We start from the raw sequence: 20,184 nt of genomic DNA, 5'->3' as shown, positions 1-20,184 counted from the left end.
TTAGCTGGGTGTGGTGGCATGTATCTGTAGTCCCAGCTACTGGGGAGGCTGAGGCAGGAGAATCAATTGAACCAGGGAGGCAGAGGTTGCAGTGAGCCGAGATCACGCCACACTGCACCAAGCCTGGGCAACACAGCACGACTCTGTCTCCAAAAAAAGAAAAGAGACAGAGAGAGAGAGAGAAAACTACAGAACACAATTTAGAAAACTTCATCACAGCAATACTCTCACTATAATAAACATGCTGAAACAGGCTGCCTTAGCCATTACTTATTAGTATTTCTCTTATCCATTAGTCTCTTTCCCAACTTCACTGGCCTTTCTTCTGTCTCCCATCATTTTTTTCCTGGACTATTTTAGGTTCCCCTAAGTAATCTCCAAGTTACTCAATTTATCCACTATACCATGACAATTATCTAAAATTGATACTGATTAAATTGTTCAATCTGCATGCATCCAATAACAATTTTCAAAAACGAAAATAAAGACTTCATACAGCACACAAGAACATTCCTGATCCCGCCACCCATCTGCCTCCTCAGCTTCACCTTCTTCAACTTCCTATCTTAACAAGTGGCCCACTGGCAATACTGCAATTATGCTTTACCTCCAAGCCTGAAATTCTCTTGTCCCCCTGAACCAATGAGCATTCACTCATCTTTCAAAACTCATATTTTTTACAAAGACTTTCACACCTACCTACCTCCTTTTCCAGAAAAATAGGGCATTCTTTCTGATGTCCCTGGGTATTGTATTATTGTCCTTTCATCTTATTATCTATAGCCACTGTGACTGCTTGATAAAAATTTGCCTTAAAAATCTGTCTAGCCCTTTAAAATAACATATGTATGTTAAATTTAACACTGTTGAAAATTTCAAAAACCGTTACATTTCACTTAAGACGATGTATTTTGAATAACACAATTCTGACCTGTAATACGCAAACTTTGGGGGTTCAGAAGAGGAAAAACTCCTACTTTTTAATGACAAAACTTTAGCAAATTTAGGCTGCAGAAGATATCTCAAGACAATAGGTGGGGAAAGTATACCATGAAAAAAATATATTTTATGATTCTTTTTTAATACTTAGACATTACATTCCATATCAAAATTTACCAACATGCTGTTCTTTAAATTCATTTTTTTTTTAACCATAATTTGATTTTTCTGTTTCATGCTTAAAAAGCCCACTCTCTCATAACTACCTTTAGCATACATTACCTGGAATATAAAAATTTCATTAAATGTTGGCAAACTCTTCCCTATGACATGTAGAACAATTACAGAAATGTCTAAATTTTTTTAAGCTAATGAGCAAAAGAAAAGCCCCAATACACTGGCATTTTCACTTAACAGCGGCTCATAGTTACAATGATCAGAAATAAACCTACTTGCTACTGTGCTATATGAGTAGTTTTGCCAAGTGCCCACCTTTAATTTAAGAGCTAGGTCAACTTCTAAGAAAACTGTATGGAAACATTCAGTTGTTAACAAAAATTTAATATTAAAATTACTCAGTTATTTAAATTATTGTTAATTTAGGAAAAAGAAAACCCATGTATTAATCACCCATAAAATAACTTTTATTTTAATAAATAACAGTGGGCTTACCAAAGGGCAGGGATTTTAACGTGTCAAGTTTTATGCTTATTGGTAGTAAGTCTTAAAGAGGTGAAATGAACTAGTCAATAAAACCCAAAAGGCCCTAAAAATAAAATTATACTTTAATAATAAAAATTAAAAAGAAATTTCCAAAAGAAAATAGTTCACTCCTTGACCATGCTTATTTATTCAGAATACCAGCGATTTCAGTAAGTGCTTCATTTTTCCTGCAAATCTGATGTTGCACAGGGAATGTACACATTTTCATACCATCACAATATCATCAATATCTCAGGCCAATAATATTGTGAATGCAACTGTTTTATAACAAACACAAAATAAAAAAACCAATGTTACTATTTATGGCAAACAGAAACAAAAGTAAATATTGCAAGGATGTTTTCTTTTGTTTCTAGTACTGATTTTAGTTGGACTTTAAATGAAGGTCATCAACTCTCCTGGAATAACCTCTACCTCTGGCTGTGAATCCACAGTATAAATATGGTGAATAAAGCTAAACTGTAAGAGCTAACTATATACTGAATAACCAAAATAATTGTAACTAATACTGCTCTTGAAGACCAATCTAATGAAAAAAGTATCATTAGATATGGTGAGAAATACAGACAAATCTGTACAATCTAACATCTATAAACAGTAAAATCAAAACATCCAACTTCCTTATAGAAAGTGTTTTATCTATGTAATTATAAATGTTAAGGACTCTTGTATTTCATAAACACAAGATGGGCTCACTTTGATGATATCAATTTTAAGATTTATAAAAATGTTTAAAAAAATCTTTCCACAAAACTTTATACAGTTTAAAGCTATACACCAATCTATAAATCTCAGAAAATGGAAAACAAAACAAAAAATCTTTATAAGATCACATGTATAAAACAAGAAATGAAATGTGATTTTATTTAAGGCAATACTGGGCTACTTCACAAATCACCACCTCAAATATTTACACTGCTCCACACTACTAGTTTTCTATCACATTCACAAAGGATTTTTTTTTTTAATACCAAATGTTTAAAATCTTCAATGTAGTAAATTCTTTATTCACATTTCCATTATATTTCATGGACTCATAGTAACTATATCCAATTAGAAGCAATGAGGAAAAAAAACCAAAACAAAACCAAAACTGTAGCTATAGGAAACTGCTAAAGAATCTGCTTTAATTTCACATGAATACCACCCCAAAATCCTGGATGGCAAATTTACAAAGCAGAGCAAAGTGTTGATATAATGTGCCTATTTTGTGAAAAGTAATCTTGATATCATCTTGTAAATAAATGTTTCATGTAAAAATCAATGAACTATGGCAGAGTTTCTGGTTTTAGTTCAAAAAGTTCTTAATTTAAAACAATAAAAGAACAATTTAAAAAACTTGATCGCTTAGTTAAAAATTAAAATTCCAAATATAAATGTGTCATTTAATAGTTTAGACTTACAGACTGCTGGTGGCAGCACATGATTTACAATAATAAATATATACAAAAAAGGTATCTACAAATAAAGAGTACTGTTATACATGAGCAGTGACCTGGTGAAACATACCAATCACACAGATAATTGTTTAGTTCATGAAAAGGGCAATTGGGTGATAGAAATTTGAGGTTTAGCTATTTACAATAACTGAAGTACTGATTCTGTTCCTCAAGTCCCATAGGGATAAAAAAAAAAGTTTTACATGACAATGTCATGTTTTTTTTTTTTTTTTTTTTTTTGGCCAGGTTAATTCATGACAACAAAAAATATAATGAAAGTTCCACAATTCTAGCATGCTTGATGGCTTCCTATTTAAAATAAAATGGTAAATGATGTATTTATACTACATTAATTATCAGTACTGACCTCTGCCTGTGGCTTTACCTATACTGATATCTTTCACAACAGACATATCTGGATCATTTGAATGTACTTCAAGTTTTTTCAGACTGACGGTAGGTTTCATTTCCTGAAGCTGCTTTAAGACAAGCTCAGTGCAATCTTTAAGATTCTTGTCTAAAACAATTTTTACATTATCACTGCACTGAAGCTGTGATGGATTGGCAAACTGTACAAACGTTTCGCTTTCTTTACAAGGACATACATGATTTCCAATAGTCACAGCAGTCTTATCAATATTTTTTCTTGAATTTGAATGGGATCCTTTTTTGTTTCCAGTATTTGGATGGTCTTTGTCAATATTTTTCTTCTGCTTCACTGCAGACTCCTCAAGAAACTTCAGAAATGATACTTCAAATCCCATTGGCTTAAAAGAGCTCCAGTCAAAAGATGCAGGATGCTCCTCAGTGGTTTGAATGGCAACAGCAGTTTCTTCTTCTTTACGCACGCTACTTAACTCAGCTGCCGATGCTGGTTCAGCTTTTTCAACTTTCCTTTTTTTATTTTGTGAGACATTTTTTTCTTTATTAACTCTCTTCAAATTACTTGCTTTCTGTCTTTCTGACTGGCAGGGGTTATCTTCCTGAAAATCGTTACTCACATTTGAAGAAGTAATAGCCTGGGTCTCTACACTTGTGCTATCTTCATTTATTAATTTTGTAATAAACAATTCTGTTAGTTCATCCATTTCATCTTTTTCATTTTTTTCAACTTCCTTTTGTGAAACTGTAGCTGTTGTTCCTGAATTATCATTGCTCTCTGATACACACGTATCAGAATCTTTCACGTCATTCTTAGCACCTTCTTGCTCAGACGTTTCCTTTACTTGTGAGTTGCAACACCGTTTGAATACAATAAGAAGATTTCGGTGTTGTGATGTAAATGCCTTAGATAATTTATGGCACTTATAATGTCTAATTATATTGCTTTCACTTGTAACAACCGAAGTACATCCCTTTATCATACATGGATACTGGGTTACAAATCTGCTTGTACACTCAGACAGGGCATCATTTCTAGCCTTTATAGAATATACATGCTTCCCACGTTTCAGAGAATAAGGCTTATTTTCTTCAATCTGCACAATCTTTGCATTCTTGTTTTCTAAATTATTTTTTTTCTTTCGTTTGGTCTTGGGCATTTTTATTCCTTCCTTTCCACATCTGCTGTGTTTCGTCCCCCGATGTTTAGACTTTGATTTTTCCTGGTTTGCCTTGCTTGACATATTTTCCTGGCCAGGTGTTAATCTTCTTGGGCGAATCAAATGAGCCTTATGTTTGTCATTATGCTTATTAAAAATGTGTCGGAGGAGATTTGACCGGGTTGCATATATACGGTCACAGCCTTCACAATCACATTTGTATACACCATCTTCTTCGGTTTTACTTGCCCTTAGTCCAATTCCATGGTCTGCCTCTAGATGAACAACATAGTTCAAATATGTAGTAAATGAAGATTTACACTCTAACTGGTCACACGGAAATTTCCCAACATCCACTGAAGCAGTCATACTTTCAATTTCTTCAGGAGTCATTTCATGAAGTTTCATGTAGTGTTGTATTAGGCCAGTAATTGCTTGGAAAATTCGGGAACAGTCACTTACCTGACATCGAAATTCTTTCAAAGTTTGTTTAGTTTCAGTTTCTTCACTTTCTTTACCAGCTTCACTTTCCTCTTCGACCTCTGCTGAAAATGCAGGTAGATCTGATTTGTGTACAGCCTGGTAATGGAGAATCAAGTTTTGCTGTATCGTAAAGGCAGCAAAGCATCCCTGGTGAACACATCGATAAGGTCTGTAAGGACTGTATCTTGTTGGAAACTCAAGGGATTGGGAAACTGGCTTCTTTCGTTTTTTCTCCTCCTTTTCTTTTTTATGCCTCCTAATTTTCCGTCCTTTGGTTTGTATGTTTGTGAGTGCATTTGTATTACATTGTTCTGAAGTAACTGTAATCACCTGTAAAGAACTTTCTGTTTTGTCAGGGCTTTTTTTTTCTACAAGTTGTTTTTCTGGGATCACTGCTACATTACTGTGGGTAGTTTGGGTCTCTGCTCTCAATTCTAAAGCAGGCTGAGATTCCTTTTTATTTTCCTCTGTCATAGCTAGCTGTTTTTTCACTTGTGTACTTCGTGGGGCCGACAAATTTTCACTCTGAGATTTTCTTCCATAAGGCCTTTTAATTTTTAACTTTACCATTTCTTCAGTTGTAAAATGATGCACCAATTGACAGTGTGCCCGGAGGTTAGAATTTCTTGTAAATGTTTTTGTACATGTAGGTACTACACATTTAAAGGGAGCAAATTTCAATTGATTCTTCTTAATTTCAAGAATCATTTCTGGAGTGTACTGATGAATTTTACCATAGTGCTTAAATAGTGCATCCTTTGTCATAGCACTGTAGTTACAGCCTTGGTTTTGACACACAAAGGGTTTATTAACTTTGTCATTAAATTGAATGTTTATCATTTCAGAAACTGGCTGAACAACTGTGACATCTGCAGTTGATTTAACAGGCATGGGAGTCAGTGTCACTGATGTATTTATCAGTACACACTGGGATGCCGGAGGGGACAGGTCATTTTCTAATTTTAGTTTCTGTAAGCCTTCTAAAATTTCCTGTATTTGATCCTCCTTATGTGATACGTCAGACTGAGGAATGTTACTTTTTGTTGGTATGACGCTTATAAAGGAGGAAAACTGAGAAGAATCAGGTAATTTGTTATTTTGCACAGTGTTTACTGAAGGAAGCTGAATGTTATAATTTATTTGAGCATTTTGTGATGTTTCACCAGCACCCTGAGATCCACTTTTTACCTCAAGTATTTGAGAATTCATAGCAGTTTTAATAATTTCAAGAGTCTTCTCAAAGTTTTGTATAACATTGTCTTCAGAAATCTGCAAATCAGAATTTATTGAAGTTGTGCATGAATTCAAAGCCATCATTTGGGAATCACCATTTTCAGTTTTTAATGTTAAAGGGGCTAACACTGTATGGGACTCAATACTGGTTTTAAAATTCTCTTTTACATCAGTCATAAATAACTGATTGTTAACATTATTTAACTTCTGTGTTAGATTTTCCACCAAACTCTGAGGTTCACAACTTGGAATTACATTTGAGTGAAGGTTAGTAGTTGGGATTTCAACACTCTTTGCTATGAGTCCGATTGTTGTTAAGTCACTTGTTACCAAGTTTTGGGAAGAATTAGGTGCAATTAGTGGAGGAGCAACTTTCTTTCTTCTCTTAGAAGCACTGTTTCCCTTTTTATTTAAATGACTGGATCTTGTGTTCTGAGGACCACTTATAACAGAAACACGAGAACTGTTACTGGTAAAATTTTGTGATGGCCCACCAGAATTAGGAAATGAACTAGAGCACAAACCATTTTCAACAGTCTTCAGTAGTAAGTCATTCGTTGGAAAAACAGGCAAGCTGCTACATTCCTCAATGGAGGAAGTTTTGGAGTTTGATGTCCTATTCTGGTTGGTCAGCAAAGTGTTTGGATGGCATACAGTCTGCAACAGGGGTGGCACAGTTGGATTTGGCATCACTGTTGCATTTACTTGTGGTGTATCAGAGACACAACCTGTTGAAACATGAGAAAGCATCTCGGCACCCTCAAATGTACTGGGAATGCCAGCAGTTTCCAAAGCCTGTTTAATAATTTCACTACCTTCTTGACTGACACTGGTATTAAAGTTAGTCATGCCAGGTCGAGGAAATGTATTTGGTAAAAATGTTGGCGAGCGATTTTCAGCAGCAAGCAGCTGTAGAAATGATGGATCTTTAAAGCATGCTTCTGGATTGAAGGTAGATTGTTGTGGCTGCTGCAAATTTACTGCATTTGTGGAGAGAATCATGCTGGCAAGAAGAGAAGGCTGTCCATTACTCTGTAGAAGTTCTTGAGCAATTTCGGCTCCATCCAGTGGTTTACAGTAAGATCGCTTGGATAAGTGCCCACCCAGTGATCTGGGATTAGTAAAAGCCCTGTAACATCTGCTACAGATAAATTTCCCATCTCTGATAATTGCAGGCCATTTAGCCCTTTTGTTGTGCTTAGGTTTTCTTTCCTTCCCATTTGGGCCCCGCCCACGGTCTTTTTTAACTTTTTCAGGTGCAGACTGTTGGTCATTGGTGCTACTGAAGTTATCTGCAACATTCACTTGTGAAGGAAAAACTGCATTTTCACCATTACCCCCCTTTAGAAAGGAGGAATTAGTGTTTCCTTCCATCTGTGAGGAATAATGATTTGTATTATTTTCCAGTTGGGAAAAAACAGAATTAGTCCCACTATCTGCTGGTGAAGGGAAGAGAGACATTGAACTACTTTCTGCAGGTAAAGGAAGGAAAGGATCTGAGCCACTGTCAATATTCAAAGGCAGAACTGTTTTGGTTAGATCTTCCATTTGTGCTGGCAAGGCAGTATTAGGTAAATTTTCCATTTGGGAACATAACATACCACCTTGTTCATTTTTATCCTGAGAAGTTATATTTGGATTTATGACACTTTCCATTGAGGACAACAATGGAGTTGACACACTTGCTAAATGAGCTGGAAAAATGGGAGGCGAGACATGCTGCAACTGGGCCGAACAAGTAGGATTCCCATTGGCTTTGGTCTGTGATGTAAAAAATGCATTATTTGAGCTGTTCACCGGTGATGGCAAAAAATAAACAAACTTTCCATTATTTGGTGTATTTAAGTTGTTAGCTTTCTGACCTTTTTTATTTTTGCGCTGCATTTTAAATGCAGCATATTGGTCAGGGTGTGCTGTCTTCATGTGTTTCCCAATACTCTGTGAAGAGTTATAGGTTCGAGTACATCCCTCGACCTGGCAGCTGAATTTCTGAACTGGAGCTTTTGGAGGCACTGATGGGGTTCCTAATGAATTACTTAGATTGGGCTGTGGCGGAACAAATGCAATACTTTCTAATGTCTTAAGAGGTAAATTATAAAGATTGGATGATGTTTTAACATTATCTCCACATTCAAATTTGGAAGTTGGTAAATTGTTTTGAAATCCTGCCTGATTTTGCACAGAAAAGGTCATCAAGTTGTTCACTTGTCTTTCTAAGTTTTGTGGGGTAAGGTCACCTATTTTGAGAGTTTCTGAATTTACTAAAGAATTCTGAGTAACCTGGGCTTCATTAAAGCAATCTTGTTCTTTTCTCTCCTGGAAACCTGGATGACATAAATCATTACAAGTATCTTCAACTGGTGTATGTAAGTCTGTGACCAGAGATTCACCATTGCCTTCCACAGTTGAGTTTTCTTGCTTTCCAAAGTTATCCTCAATCCCCTGATTGAGAGACACCTTAATGGACACAGCTACTTCACTGGATTGAAGCAGAGGAGTAGTAGCAGAGTTTTCCAAACCATTTGACAACGGTCCATTAACTTGCCTGAGCTCAGAGGCAGAAATCTGGTCTTGTTTGGTCACAGCTGATTCTGCTTTGCTTTTATCCCAAGCATCACTTCTATCTGCTAGTAAGCTGTTTTCAATGTTATTTTCTGAAGGAAGCACAGATCTTTCTTTCTCAGTATTCTCTGCTGTGTTCTGATTCACTTCAGAAGGCTGAATGGAATCTCCAGATGAATTAAGTTGGGCTTCAGGAGGCAGCACTTTTTCAGGAGGAGTACTGTGATCATCCAGATGCTTTTCCAGCTCACCCTGAGAACGATAAACTTTGCCACAACCTGTGAACTTGCAAGTGTACGTATTATAATGTTGTGCTTCATGATCATACAGTAAATAAGCTTCTGAAAAAATTCTTCCACATTTAGGAAACATACATTTTGCTCTAAAGACTTGATGCTCCTTTCGGTGGGTTAAAAGCTCGGCATAACTATTAAAACCAGCTTTACATTTCATCTGTATACAGATATATGGTTTACTGCCACAGTGCATCTGTAAGTGATCATTGAGATGAGTAACACTCACAAAATGCCGCCTACAGTACTGGCAAATAACTTTTTTGCTCTGCATTTCAAGAAAGCGCTTAGCATCTTCATTATCTTTATGCCCCTTTACATGAGCAATTAAATTTTTAAAGTACTTAAAGCCCTTTTTACAAAAAGTTACAGGGCAATTAAATTCATTAACAGGTACTGGTTTCTGGACTGGAATCACTTCTGGCTCATAGGATTTATCTTTGTCATCATTCTCATCGTCTGAACCATCATTGTCATTAAACACTATAAAATCTGTTGAATAGAGACTATTCTTTTTTATAGGTCGCTGCTCCTGTTTAGCCACAGTATTAGTCTTCTGATTTTCATTGGCAGTTGTGATCTTTGGAGGCCTTCCCAATCTTCTTAATGGTTTCATAGCTGCTAGTCTCTCTTTACTAGATTGTTTAACATGCAGTGTGACATGAGGGACAAAAGTTTCTTTAGAATTAAAGTTCTTTGCACATATGGGGCAACTATAAATTCCATCTTTGTAATGTTTCTGAGCATGTCGTACTATTCTGTGACCAAGGAATTCTTTGTCACACAACACACAATACTGCATGTAGGCTTGCCAATTCCTAAACCTAGCAGATATAAATCCCCTCTCTCTTAACTGTTTTATCTCTCTCTTCTTCTGCTTTTCATCACCAATGTCTTTAAGAAGGCCAGAATTAGCACCAACTCCACCAGAAAGTCCATTCATAGAAGTTTCTTTACTCTCTTCTTGGTAGTCTACTTTTTCATATACTTCACTGTCATTCAGTTCATCTATTGAAGACACAATGGATGCTTCTTCCCCCATTAATGCAAGGCATTGCCGTTTCAAGGTTTTCCAATCCCAGAATTCTGGATCAAAGGGCCACTGAGTTTTCAATACAAGTAACAGCTCACAGCGTAGAGAATTTGGTATTGGAAGATTCTCTTCATCATATTTCTGGTCTGGCTGATTATACAACATTTCCACAGCATAATACGCATCTACTGTAGGCTCAATAAGAAATTCACTCAGTTGACAAGCACGTTTTACTTCCAGATCATCAGGCAACAAACATGAAATGGTCTTGCAAATAGATATTTTCACTTCAGTATTTTCTGTAGACTCCAAGCGAAGAGCTTTTACACACAGTTCTATACAGGTAGCAAGTCCAGCCCCTTCAGTCTGTGAAAAAGCAAATAGGAAATGTTAATTTAAGCTACACTAATCAACACTAATTTATTTCAGAATTTAGTTAAGATTGAGATTTTTCTCAAATCTTGCAATAGCAGCTTATGAAAGGATTACCCTTCTAAAGCACTGCAGCTTAGTCTGTTATGTGTGTATGTAAAATGAACTGCATAGAATGGCAGAAAACGCATAAGTATTAGAAGCTGAGACCTGGGTATGAAATTATTTAATGGCTAGGCAAACTTGGAAGTTAATTTAACTTTTTTGACCTTTCATATCCCACTTATAAAACAGAGGTCAAAACAGCACTTAAACTTCATTAAATTGCTGTATTAAAGGAGATTAAGTATGTGTTATAGTTTAGTATAATGTCTGGCACATAGTAAATGATCAATAAATGTCATCCTTACTGTAACTCTTCCTGTTTGCATAAGCAATCTTTCTGAAACAAAACCCTCCTAATCTAATTATGAAACTGAGAACATCCCCATATTTCCAAACTTATCAGTACTGAAATAGTTTGCTTCTATAAAATAAGGTACTAATCCCTAATAGTGGAGATTCTAGTGCTATCATAAAAGCGAATGTCAAATTACCTACCTCATAGCGGGACCAGCTTAAGAATTAGAAGTAGGGGTAGACATAGCCCAACATACTTTTTCTTTTGAATTAGCATCTTAAACTATTATTATTAGATAGCAATAACAAAGGTAAGAGTCATTTGAAAGACACATAGGGTAAAGAGATAAAAATAGGTTTTAAAGACAAGAAGGGAACAAAGATAAATGAGAAATAAGATAGCCACAGGATGTGGCCACATTCATTGGAATAAAATATGTATGATACAGGATCAAAAGGCAACAAAGAAAATAGGTAGAGAGAACTGATAGGGCCTGTATTATCATAAGTTAAGAAGTAAATATTACACCAAAACAAGCTTAAACTTGTACGGCAAACGTATTTTTACTTAAAAGGAAAAGGAGCCTCGGATACTGAATTGGCCTTGATTTTAGAAACAGCAAGAGCACAATGACCAAAAAGAAAATGAATAGAAAGAATAGCATGATGAGACCTATTTTTAAAATGATAGGCTAGGCTGGGGGCGGTGGCACATGCTTATAATCCAAACACTTTGGAAGGCTTTGAGGCAGGAGGATCACTTGAGCTCAGGAGTTCGAGACCAGCCTGGGCAACACAGGGAGACCCCATCTCTACAAAAAGTACAAAAATTAGCCAGGTGTGGTGGTATGCAGCTGTAGTCTCAGCTACCTGTGCGGGTGAGAAAGGAGGATCACTTGAACCTGGAAGGCTGAGGCTGCAGGGAGCAGAGATCACACCACTGCAATCCAGCCTGGGTGACAAAGTGAGACCCTGTCTCCAAAAAAACAAAAAGGCTGGGCATGGTGGCTCATGGCTTATGCCTGTAATCCCAGTGCTTTGGGAAGGCAAGGTGGGAAGGACTGATTGAGGCCAAGAGTTTGAGATCAGCCTGGGCAATACAGAAAGACCCCATCTCTACCAAAACAAACAAACAAAAAATTAGCTGGGCATGGTAGCATGTGCCTGTAATCCTAGTTACTCAGAAGGCTGAGGCAGGAGGATTGCTTGAAATTGGGAATTTGAGGCTGCAGTAAGCTAGGATTGCACACTGCACTTCAGCCTGGGCAACAGAGCAAGACCCTGTCTCTTAAAAAGAATAATAATTTTAAACAAATGACAGGGAAGATGAAAACTGGGAACGAAGTGGGACCATATGGGTGTCTCTAGATTTCATATAAACTTGTATATATTATACTATTCCTAGATAGATCTGTGCCTTAAAACTTGTACAGTAAAACATCTGCATCTCTGTTACATGCCTTATGGGGCTGCTAAGGGTGAACAATCAGGTCACTCCTCTATTACGATATGCAAGAAAGAAAAAAATTACCGGTGGTCTGTGAAGCTGCATTCTACACACGGAAAGGCACAAATAAGTCTGGGAGGACTTAATGGCCAAGTAAACCATAAAGATGATTAAAAGTAATACTGAAGGCACATATAATAATGTCAGAAGAACTGGTACAAGTTCTTACTGGTGAAAGTTCTGAGAAGGGGTGTGATTCTTCAGAAATTCAGGAAATGATGGAGAAATAAATGAATTTAAAAAAGGATTCAGAGAGGCCCGGCATTGTGGCTCATGCCTGTAATCCCTGCACTTTGGGAGGCTGAGGCAGGTGAATCACCTGATGTCAGAAGTTCGAGACCAGCCTGGCCAACATGATGAAACCCAGTCTCTACTAAAAATACAAAAAATTAGCTGGGTGTGGTGGCGGGCACCTGTAATCCCAGCTACTGAGGAGGCTAAGGCAGGAGAATCACTTGAACACAGAAGGTGGAGGCTGCTGTGAGCTGAGACTGCGCCACTGCACTCCAGCCTGGGCAACAATAGCGAAACTCTTGTCTCAAAAAAAAAAAAAAAAGATTCAGAGAATGAAGGATTTCTGGATGAAGGGTATCTGTCTTGCAGAAGATAACTATCTGTATTATATGAATGTTGAGCCTCTTCTCCAGGAATGGCAAAAGCTGATAAGAATTCTACTTATTGGCCGGGTGCAGTGGCTCACGTCTGTAATCCCAGCACTTTGGGAGGCCGAGACGGGCGGATCATGAGGTCAGGAGATCGAGACCATCCTGGCTAACACAGTGAAACCCGGTGACTACTAAAAATACAAAAAAATTAGCCGGGCATAGTGGTGGGCGCCTGTAGTCCCAGCTACTCAGGAGGCTGAGGCAGGAGAATGGCGTGAACCCAGGAGGCGGAGCTTGCAGTGAGCCGAGATTGCGCCACTGCACTCCAGCCTGGGCGACAGAGCAAGACTCCATCTCAAAACAAAAACAAAAACAAAAACAACAAAAAAGAATTCTACTTATTGCTCACAAGACACACCTAAACCATTTAAAAGGGGAATTCCACTGACATTCTATTCTAATCCAGTCTGCGACTAAATTCGAAGGGTCATTTCGATTCATTAACGGTGAGGCGCCTCAATAAATTTGCTTTAAAAACATTTTCATGTTGTAATTAAACCTGAAACCTTTACATAATGTCAAAGAAACAAAATAAACTATATTTTACAATTTTTTTTCTTCTGACTTTTCATGTGTGTACTTGAAAATAAGTGAACAGGCAACATTCAAATCATAAACTGGCTATATAGCAGGTAAGTTTTAAAAGTTGAATTTGAATTCACAATAATTTTCTATAAAGACAATGTAATTAAGTGATTTGCCCAGAAAAATCTACTTAATTCATAAGTTAACATAAATACTAATAGCACAAGCTTAAATTTATGAGTCACAAGAACAGAAAGCTAAGTGACATGAATTCAGAGGAGGAACAGACACTCAACTCCTTTCCAGGAAAAGAACAGCACCAGACAAGTTCTGGAAAACAGAAAGGTTTGTCTTTTGTACCTTCTTCCCATTGCCTTTTCTGTTCCTTTCCTCTGGCTGCCTAGTATCCTTGACCTAAAGCTATCCAAGGCTTACATGTTGCTTTTAGTTTCCCACGTAACATCCTATCCAGTCCTTCCCTACCCACTCTTAACATCACGTTTTACCCGGTTTTAAAACTCTTTGAATAATTACCACATATTTCAGAATAAAATACAAACCTTAGTGTGGAATACAAAAAGGACTTCACAGTCTGAGCACTGCCTCATCTGTTCTAGTTTCCTCTTTTATCTTTCCCTCCACTCAAACAACTGAGCTACCTGTAGTTACCCAAATATTCCATTCTCTCATTTGTCTTGATACTACTTTATGTTTTTTTTCTGTGACTAGGAACACTCTCTCCTCCCTCTTTAGTCATTACTAATTGAGTAGTGAAAATAGACAAGTGGGTTATTATGGCCCACTTCTTTTATTCATTCAGAATCTACTTTTATACCAGGAACTGCACTAAGTAATGTACCCTCACCAGATCAAGATTCCACTCTAGTAGAAAGACTCATATAATATTGCTATTGGTTTTGAGTTTCCATCAACAGACTACAAAATCCTTAAAGGCAGGGATGTATTTTTTTAACTCTTAAACCTCAAGGAGTCTAGGGAAGAGTATATTATATGAATAAAAAGATCCCAAGCTATCTGCTCCAATTCCTTTGCAGATCTCAATTAGGATTTAAGATGTTAATTACAGTTGTCCTTCAGAATCTGGGGGCACTGGTTCCAGGATTCCTGTGGATACCAAAATCCACAATGCTCAAGTCCCTTATATAAAATGGCATAGTATTTGCATACAAACTATGGACATCCTCTCACATAATTTAAATCATCTCTGTATTACTTATAATACCTAATAAATGGCTACATATTACTTCATTTGCATAGATTCAACATAGTACGCTTGTGGCAAATTCAGGTTTTGCTTTTTGGAACTCTATAGAATTTTTGTTTCCTTTTCTTTTTTGACACAGGGTCTCACTTTGTCACCCAGGTTGGAGTGCAGTGGAGTGAACCTGGTTCAGTGGCATGATCTTGGCTCGCTGCAATTTCTGCCTCCCAGGCTCACGTGATCCTCCCATCTCAGCCTCCTGAGTAGCTGGGATTACAGGCACACCACTATGTTTGGCTAATTTTTTTTTTTTTGGTAGAGATCGGGTTTCACTGTTTTACCCAGGCTGGCCTCAAACTCCTGGGTTTAAGTCTTCCAAAGTGCTGGGATTACATGTGAGCCATCACACCTGACCCCTAAATATTTTCAATCTGTAGGTGGTTGAATCCACTGATGTGGAACCCATGAATGTGGAGGGCCAACTGTATTTTAAATTAACATATGAGTAGCTGGCTGATAGTCTTCAATTCCTGGAGTTTTTTTTTTTTTTTTTAGGGTTACCAGTTGGCTGGGTGTAGCGGCTCACGCCTGTAATCCTAGCACTTTGGGAGGCTGAGGTGGGCAGATCACCTGAGGTCAGGAGTTCGAGACCAGCCTGGCCAACATGGTAAAACCCGGTCTTTACTAAAAATACAAAAATTAGCTGGGCATGGTGGTGTCCACCTGTAATCCCGGCTACTCAAGAGGCTGAGGCACGAGAATCGCTTGAACCTAGGAGATGGAGGTTGCAGTGAGCCGAGATTGCACCACTGCACTCCAGCCTGGGCAACAGAGGGAGGCTCCATATCAAAAAGAGAAAAAAAGGGGTTACCAGTTAATCCAAATCACTACATCGAGGTTAACCTCTATGTGGAAAATGAAGAGAGTTATTACACCAAAATCTAATCACTATAGCTTAACTTTAAGGTCTCTTCAGTTCTAAAATAATAATAATCTATGATTCTAGTTTTAAGATAAAACCTCTGCTTGATCAGATTTCAGAAAGTAAAAAAACAAAGGGAAAAAAATTTCTTGCAACAAGCAGCAAGGTTTTTGGGCAAAGAGCAATTACCATGGTGCATACTATCCCTGTCAAGAAGGCTGCTGCGAAGGTCACGTGTGGTGGCTCATATCTGTAATCCTACCACTTTGGAAGGCCAAGGCAGGGAGAATTGCTTGAGCCCAGGAGTTGGAGATAAATCTGGGCAATATCGTGAGACCCCATCTCTACAAAAAATAAAAAAATTAGTCAAGTGTGATGGTACACACCTGCAGTCCCAGCTACTTAGGGGGCTAGGTGAGAGCACTGCTCAAGCCTGGGAAGTTGAGGCTGCAGTGAGCTGTGATTTGCAGCACTGCACTCCAGTCTGGATGACAGAGGAAGAGTCTCTCAAAAACCAACCAACCAACAAAAGCAACAACAGAAAAGGCGGCTGCTGCCACTGCCAACTTCCAAAGCTATTCATACTTTTAACTGCTTTTTTATATACTCTAATTCTGAACCCAAATTCTCTGCAATAGTGTTACCCGACAGAACTATTAGTGATAACGGGAATGTTCTATATCTGTGCTGTCCACTAGCACAGTTCTATATCTGGCATAGCCACTAGCAACATGGAGCTACTCAGCAACTAAAATGTGACTACCATAATGGACAGCGCAGCTCTTGTCTAGTATTTTACACCCCATCCTCTGGCCCACCATGGTCTCTTTATGAGTAGGGAGTAACACTGAAGAAGGATGGTCACTTTTACCTAACCTCCTCAATTTGTCTGATTTAGTAGTAATGAAACCTACAGTGATTAAGGTCAATTCCAAGTCAAGATTTATACCCAGTTTGGATTCTAGTTTCAACTTCTTTCTACTCTACTCTGTCGTGCTGTTTTTAAGTTAGTGGCACAATCTATAATTTAAAACTGCATAGTAGTTTCATAAGAAATTTATTATTGGTCCCTTTCAGGTTTTTGTTTGTTTTGTTTTGGAGACAGGGTCTTGCTATGTTGCCCAGGCTGGTCTTGAAATCTGGGGCTCAAGTGATCATGCCCAGCTACTTTCTTTTTTAACTGCAGCACCGCAATATATAAATGAAAAATCAGGACAAGTTAACAAGGGTGACAGAGGAAAAACTGGAAAGCAGGATTCATTCATATTCTTTCCTCCTGAAAATGAAGAGAAATTATTTTTAGGAGAGAAAAATGAAGATACAACTAAGACTTACTGACCAATGACAGATTTTAAAAGGTACTTATAAAAAGGAATAGAAGAGTATCTTTTGGTCCTTCCTTTCAAAAACAATTATACATTCATTTAAAAATACTTCTTAATCATGCTGCATCTCAGTTTTTAGATTCTACACAATGGTAGCACCTTTGGAAGGTGTTTTCTGTGTACATTTAAATGGAAACCAACTGCATTTCTACAAAGGTTACTATAAGAAAATCACTAACTTTACGAAACTGGAATTCTGATTTATTAATATTTAATAGTAATAAATAAATGGAAACACATATGCAACCTCTACTCATCAACTCACTCTTCAGTTGTGTCTAATCTGTATAATCCACCTGTTAAAATTTTCATTTAAATAACTATATATGTTTATTTCCAAACGTTCTTTTGACTCTTTTTACAATGCTTGGTCATTTTGATACTGTCTTTCTCATACTTTAATTCCTTATTTTAAGTGTTTAAATATATACACTTCCCAGATTTTTCCATAATTATATTATTTAAAGTATTAGGCAAGTAATCCTATTATTCCTTTGCTGAAAATCACTCAGGTCAGATAGTTTTGTATCTTTATAAATCTTAATGGTGAACTCATGTTAAGCAGGGCTTTATGAAACACCTGTGTTGACAGTATGTCCCTCCCAAAGCAGTTCGGCATTTCCTTCTGCAGGAATCTTAGGTATTCATCCTCACCTTCTTAAACATTAACTTACTTGGCATAGGGATTTCTGAACTATACAGCTAGGGTAAATGTGGCTCCCAAATCTGTACGAGGGTAGACTTGTAGTTATAACTTCCTAAAGAATTTCTTCCTCTGACCCAGAGTCCAGTTGGACACACCTAAAATTCCCTACCATCCATCTGTGTTAGACAGTATTATTTTTCTAGTCTACCTTTTCAATAAAATTATAGAACTTCACAGTTTCCAGCTTTGTGTAGTGCTCGTGTATGCATGCGTGTGCACGTGTGTGTGTATGTGGTGAGGGGGTGGTTGTTTCAGATCTACCTACCCAAGCAGACAAGTAGAGCTGGCCCAAGATCTTTTTTTTTTTTAAAGACCAAGTCTCACTCTGTCTCCCAGGCTGGAGTGCAGTGGTGCAATCTCGGCTCACTGTAACCTCCGCCTCCTAGGCTCAAGCGATTCTTGTGTCTCAACTTCCAGAGTAGCTGGGACTACAGGCACCTGCCGCCATGCCCAGCTAATTTTCTGTAATTTTAGTAGAGCATGGTTTTGCCATGTTGGCCAGGCTGGTCTTAAACTTCTGGGCTTAAGCGATCCACCCAGCTTGGCCTCCCCAAATGCTGGGATTACAGGCGTGAGCCACCACGTCCGGACTACTTTTTGTTTTTGAGACAGGGTCTTGCTTGTCGCCCAGGCTGGAGTGCAGTGGTGCAATCTCGGCTCACTGCAACCTCTGTCTCTCAGGCTCAAGCCATCCTCCCACCTCAGCAGGGACTACAGGCAGGCGCCACTTACTTTAGTAGAGATGGGGTTTCATCATGTTGGCCAGACTGATCTCAAACTTCTGACCTCAGGTGATCCACCCACCTTGGCCTCCCAAAGTACTGGGACTATGGGCGTGAGCACCCTGGCCTGGCCCAAGATCTTATCTCCATATAGCTATCTCCTGTCCCTGTGTAAATATCAAACTTCCAACTACTTAGTTACTGCAAGTAGCAACTTATCCCAATCTCCAGGTTAGGTGAGGCTCAGTATCAGTTCAAGCTTTCTGTTCCTGTTTTTAGGTTTCACCTTTTGAGCCCAAATATTCCTGCAATCTCAGCTGCTACACAATAAAAGAGATGTTTGTTTTATTTTATCACGTATTTGTGGCTGTTTGTAGAATTTTAGATAATGTAATCTTCCCTTCTGCTAGCAAAGGAACGTAGCACTATATATTCTTCTTTATACTTTTTAAATTTCTTTTTGTTAGTTTGTTTGAGATGGAGTCTCGCTCTGTTGCCCAGGCTCGAGTGCAGTAGCGTGATCTCGGCTCACTGCAACCTCCACCTCCTGGGTTCAAGCAATTCTACTGCCTCAGCCTCCTGAGTAGCTGGGATTACAGGTGCACGCCACCACATCTGGCTAATTTTTGTATTTTTAGTAGAGACAGGGTTTCACCATATTGGTCAGGTTAGTCTCGAACTCCTGACTTTGTGATCTGCCCACGTCGGCCTCCCAAAGTGTTGGGATTACAGGTGTGAGCCACTGTGCCCAGCCTACTTTTTAAATTTCTATAGTCAAATTATTAAAGTAGTGTAACACCTAGAACCAAAACAAAGAATGATATAATTTAAGTATTACATATATTACTTTTCTTTTGGGTAAGTAAGAACAAGCCCCTGGATCTCAACTGCATTTTTAAGTCTTTCTGTATCAAGTATCTTAAAGGACTAACAAGAAAATGTTCAAAGGATTAAATGAAACATTTTAAAAATCACTGAAAAGGGTGCCAAAATCATAAAAGTTATAGTCTTTTATTAATGATAATGTATACATTTTAACCTTAAAAATATTCTGATTATTCTTACCTCTGAATTAATAACTTTAATCAGGAAGAAAATGTGATATACTGTTTTCGTTAACAAAGAAAGTTGACGACACCTCTCAAGGTACACTTGTATAGATGGTTCTACTCTTTGTTGTAATTTACTCCAAAAGAGAGTAAGTTCCCTTAAAAAAAAAAAGTTACAGTAAGAAAAGTTGGAGCAGTAATGTAATAATCATGGACCACATTAGTCCAGTCATTACATTTGAAATTAAAACTGGTTTTATATTCCAATCCTATATGCATGCTTAAGTTTAAATGCAAGAAAACAGATCCCAACTATCTAAATACCAAATAAAATCAGGATATGATTAATCATTTTATTAATATTTTTCAGTCCCAGAGAAGCATTACCTTTTACTAGGAAAGCATCTAACATTTTTTTTTTGGAGGCAGTCTCACTGTCACCCAGGCTGGAGTGCAGTGGCGCA

At 37.7% G+C, this 20,184-nt stretch overlaps 1 protein-coding gene across 2 annotated transcripts in view; it reads right to left on the bottom strand.

Annotated features, from left to right (window-relative positions):
• Positions 1–1,559: 1,559 nt before the first annotated feature.
• The window catches only part of ZNF292 (zinc finger protein 292), a 105,902-nt gene continuing 87,277 nt past the window's right edge, over positions 1,560–20,184 (bottom strand). Inside the window, exons 2-4 of one of the 2 annotated variants that reach the window (XM_025383460.1) lie at positions 19,737–19,878; positions 16,048–16,202; positions 1,560–10,612 (exon numbers count right to left, since the gene is read on the bottom strand). In XM_025383460.1, coding sequence (XP_025239245.1) covers positions 3,458–10,612; positions 16,048–16,050 — 7,158 coding nt within the window. In that variant the 5' untranslated portion in view covers positions 16,051–16,202; positions 19,737–19,878 and the 3' untranslated portion in view covers positions 1,560–3,457. The remainder of the gene's footprint in view (positions 10,613–16,047; positions 16,203–19,736; positions 19,879–20,184) is intronic. The other variant, XM_025383459.1, reaches the window with a different exon arrangement.

This window comes from Theropithecus gelada, chromosome 4, assembly GCF_003255815.1.
Source record: "Theropithecus gelada isolate Dixy chromosome 4, Tgel_1.0, whole genome shotgun sequence".
In the NCBI taxonomy this organism is placed as follows: domain Eukaryota; kingdom Metazoa; phylum Chordata; class Mammalia; order Primates; family Cercopithecidae; genus Theropithecus; species Theropithecus gelada.
The sequence above is the reverse complement of the archived record's forward strand: the minus strand, read 5'-3'. Positions and strand labels throughout refer to the sequence as shown.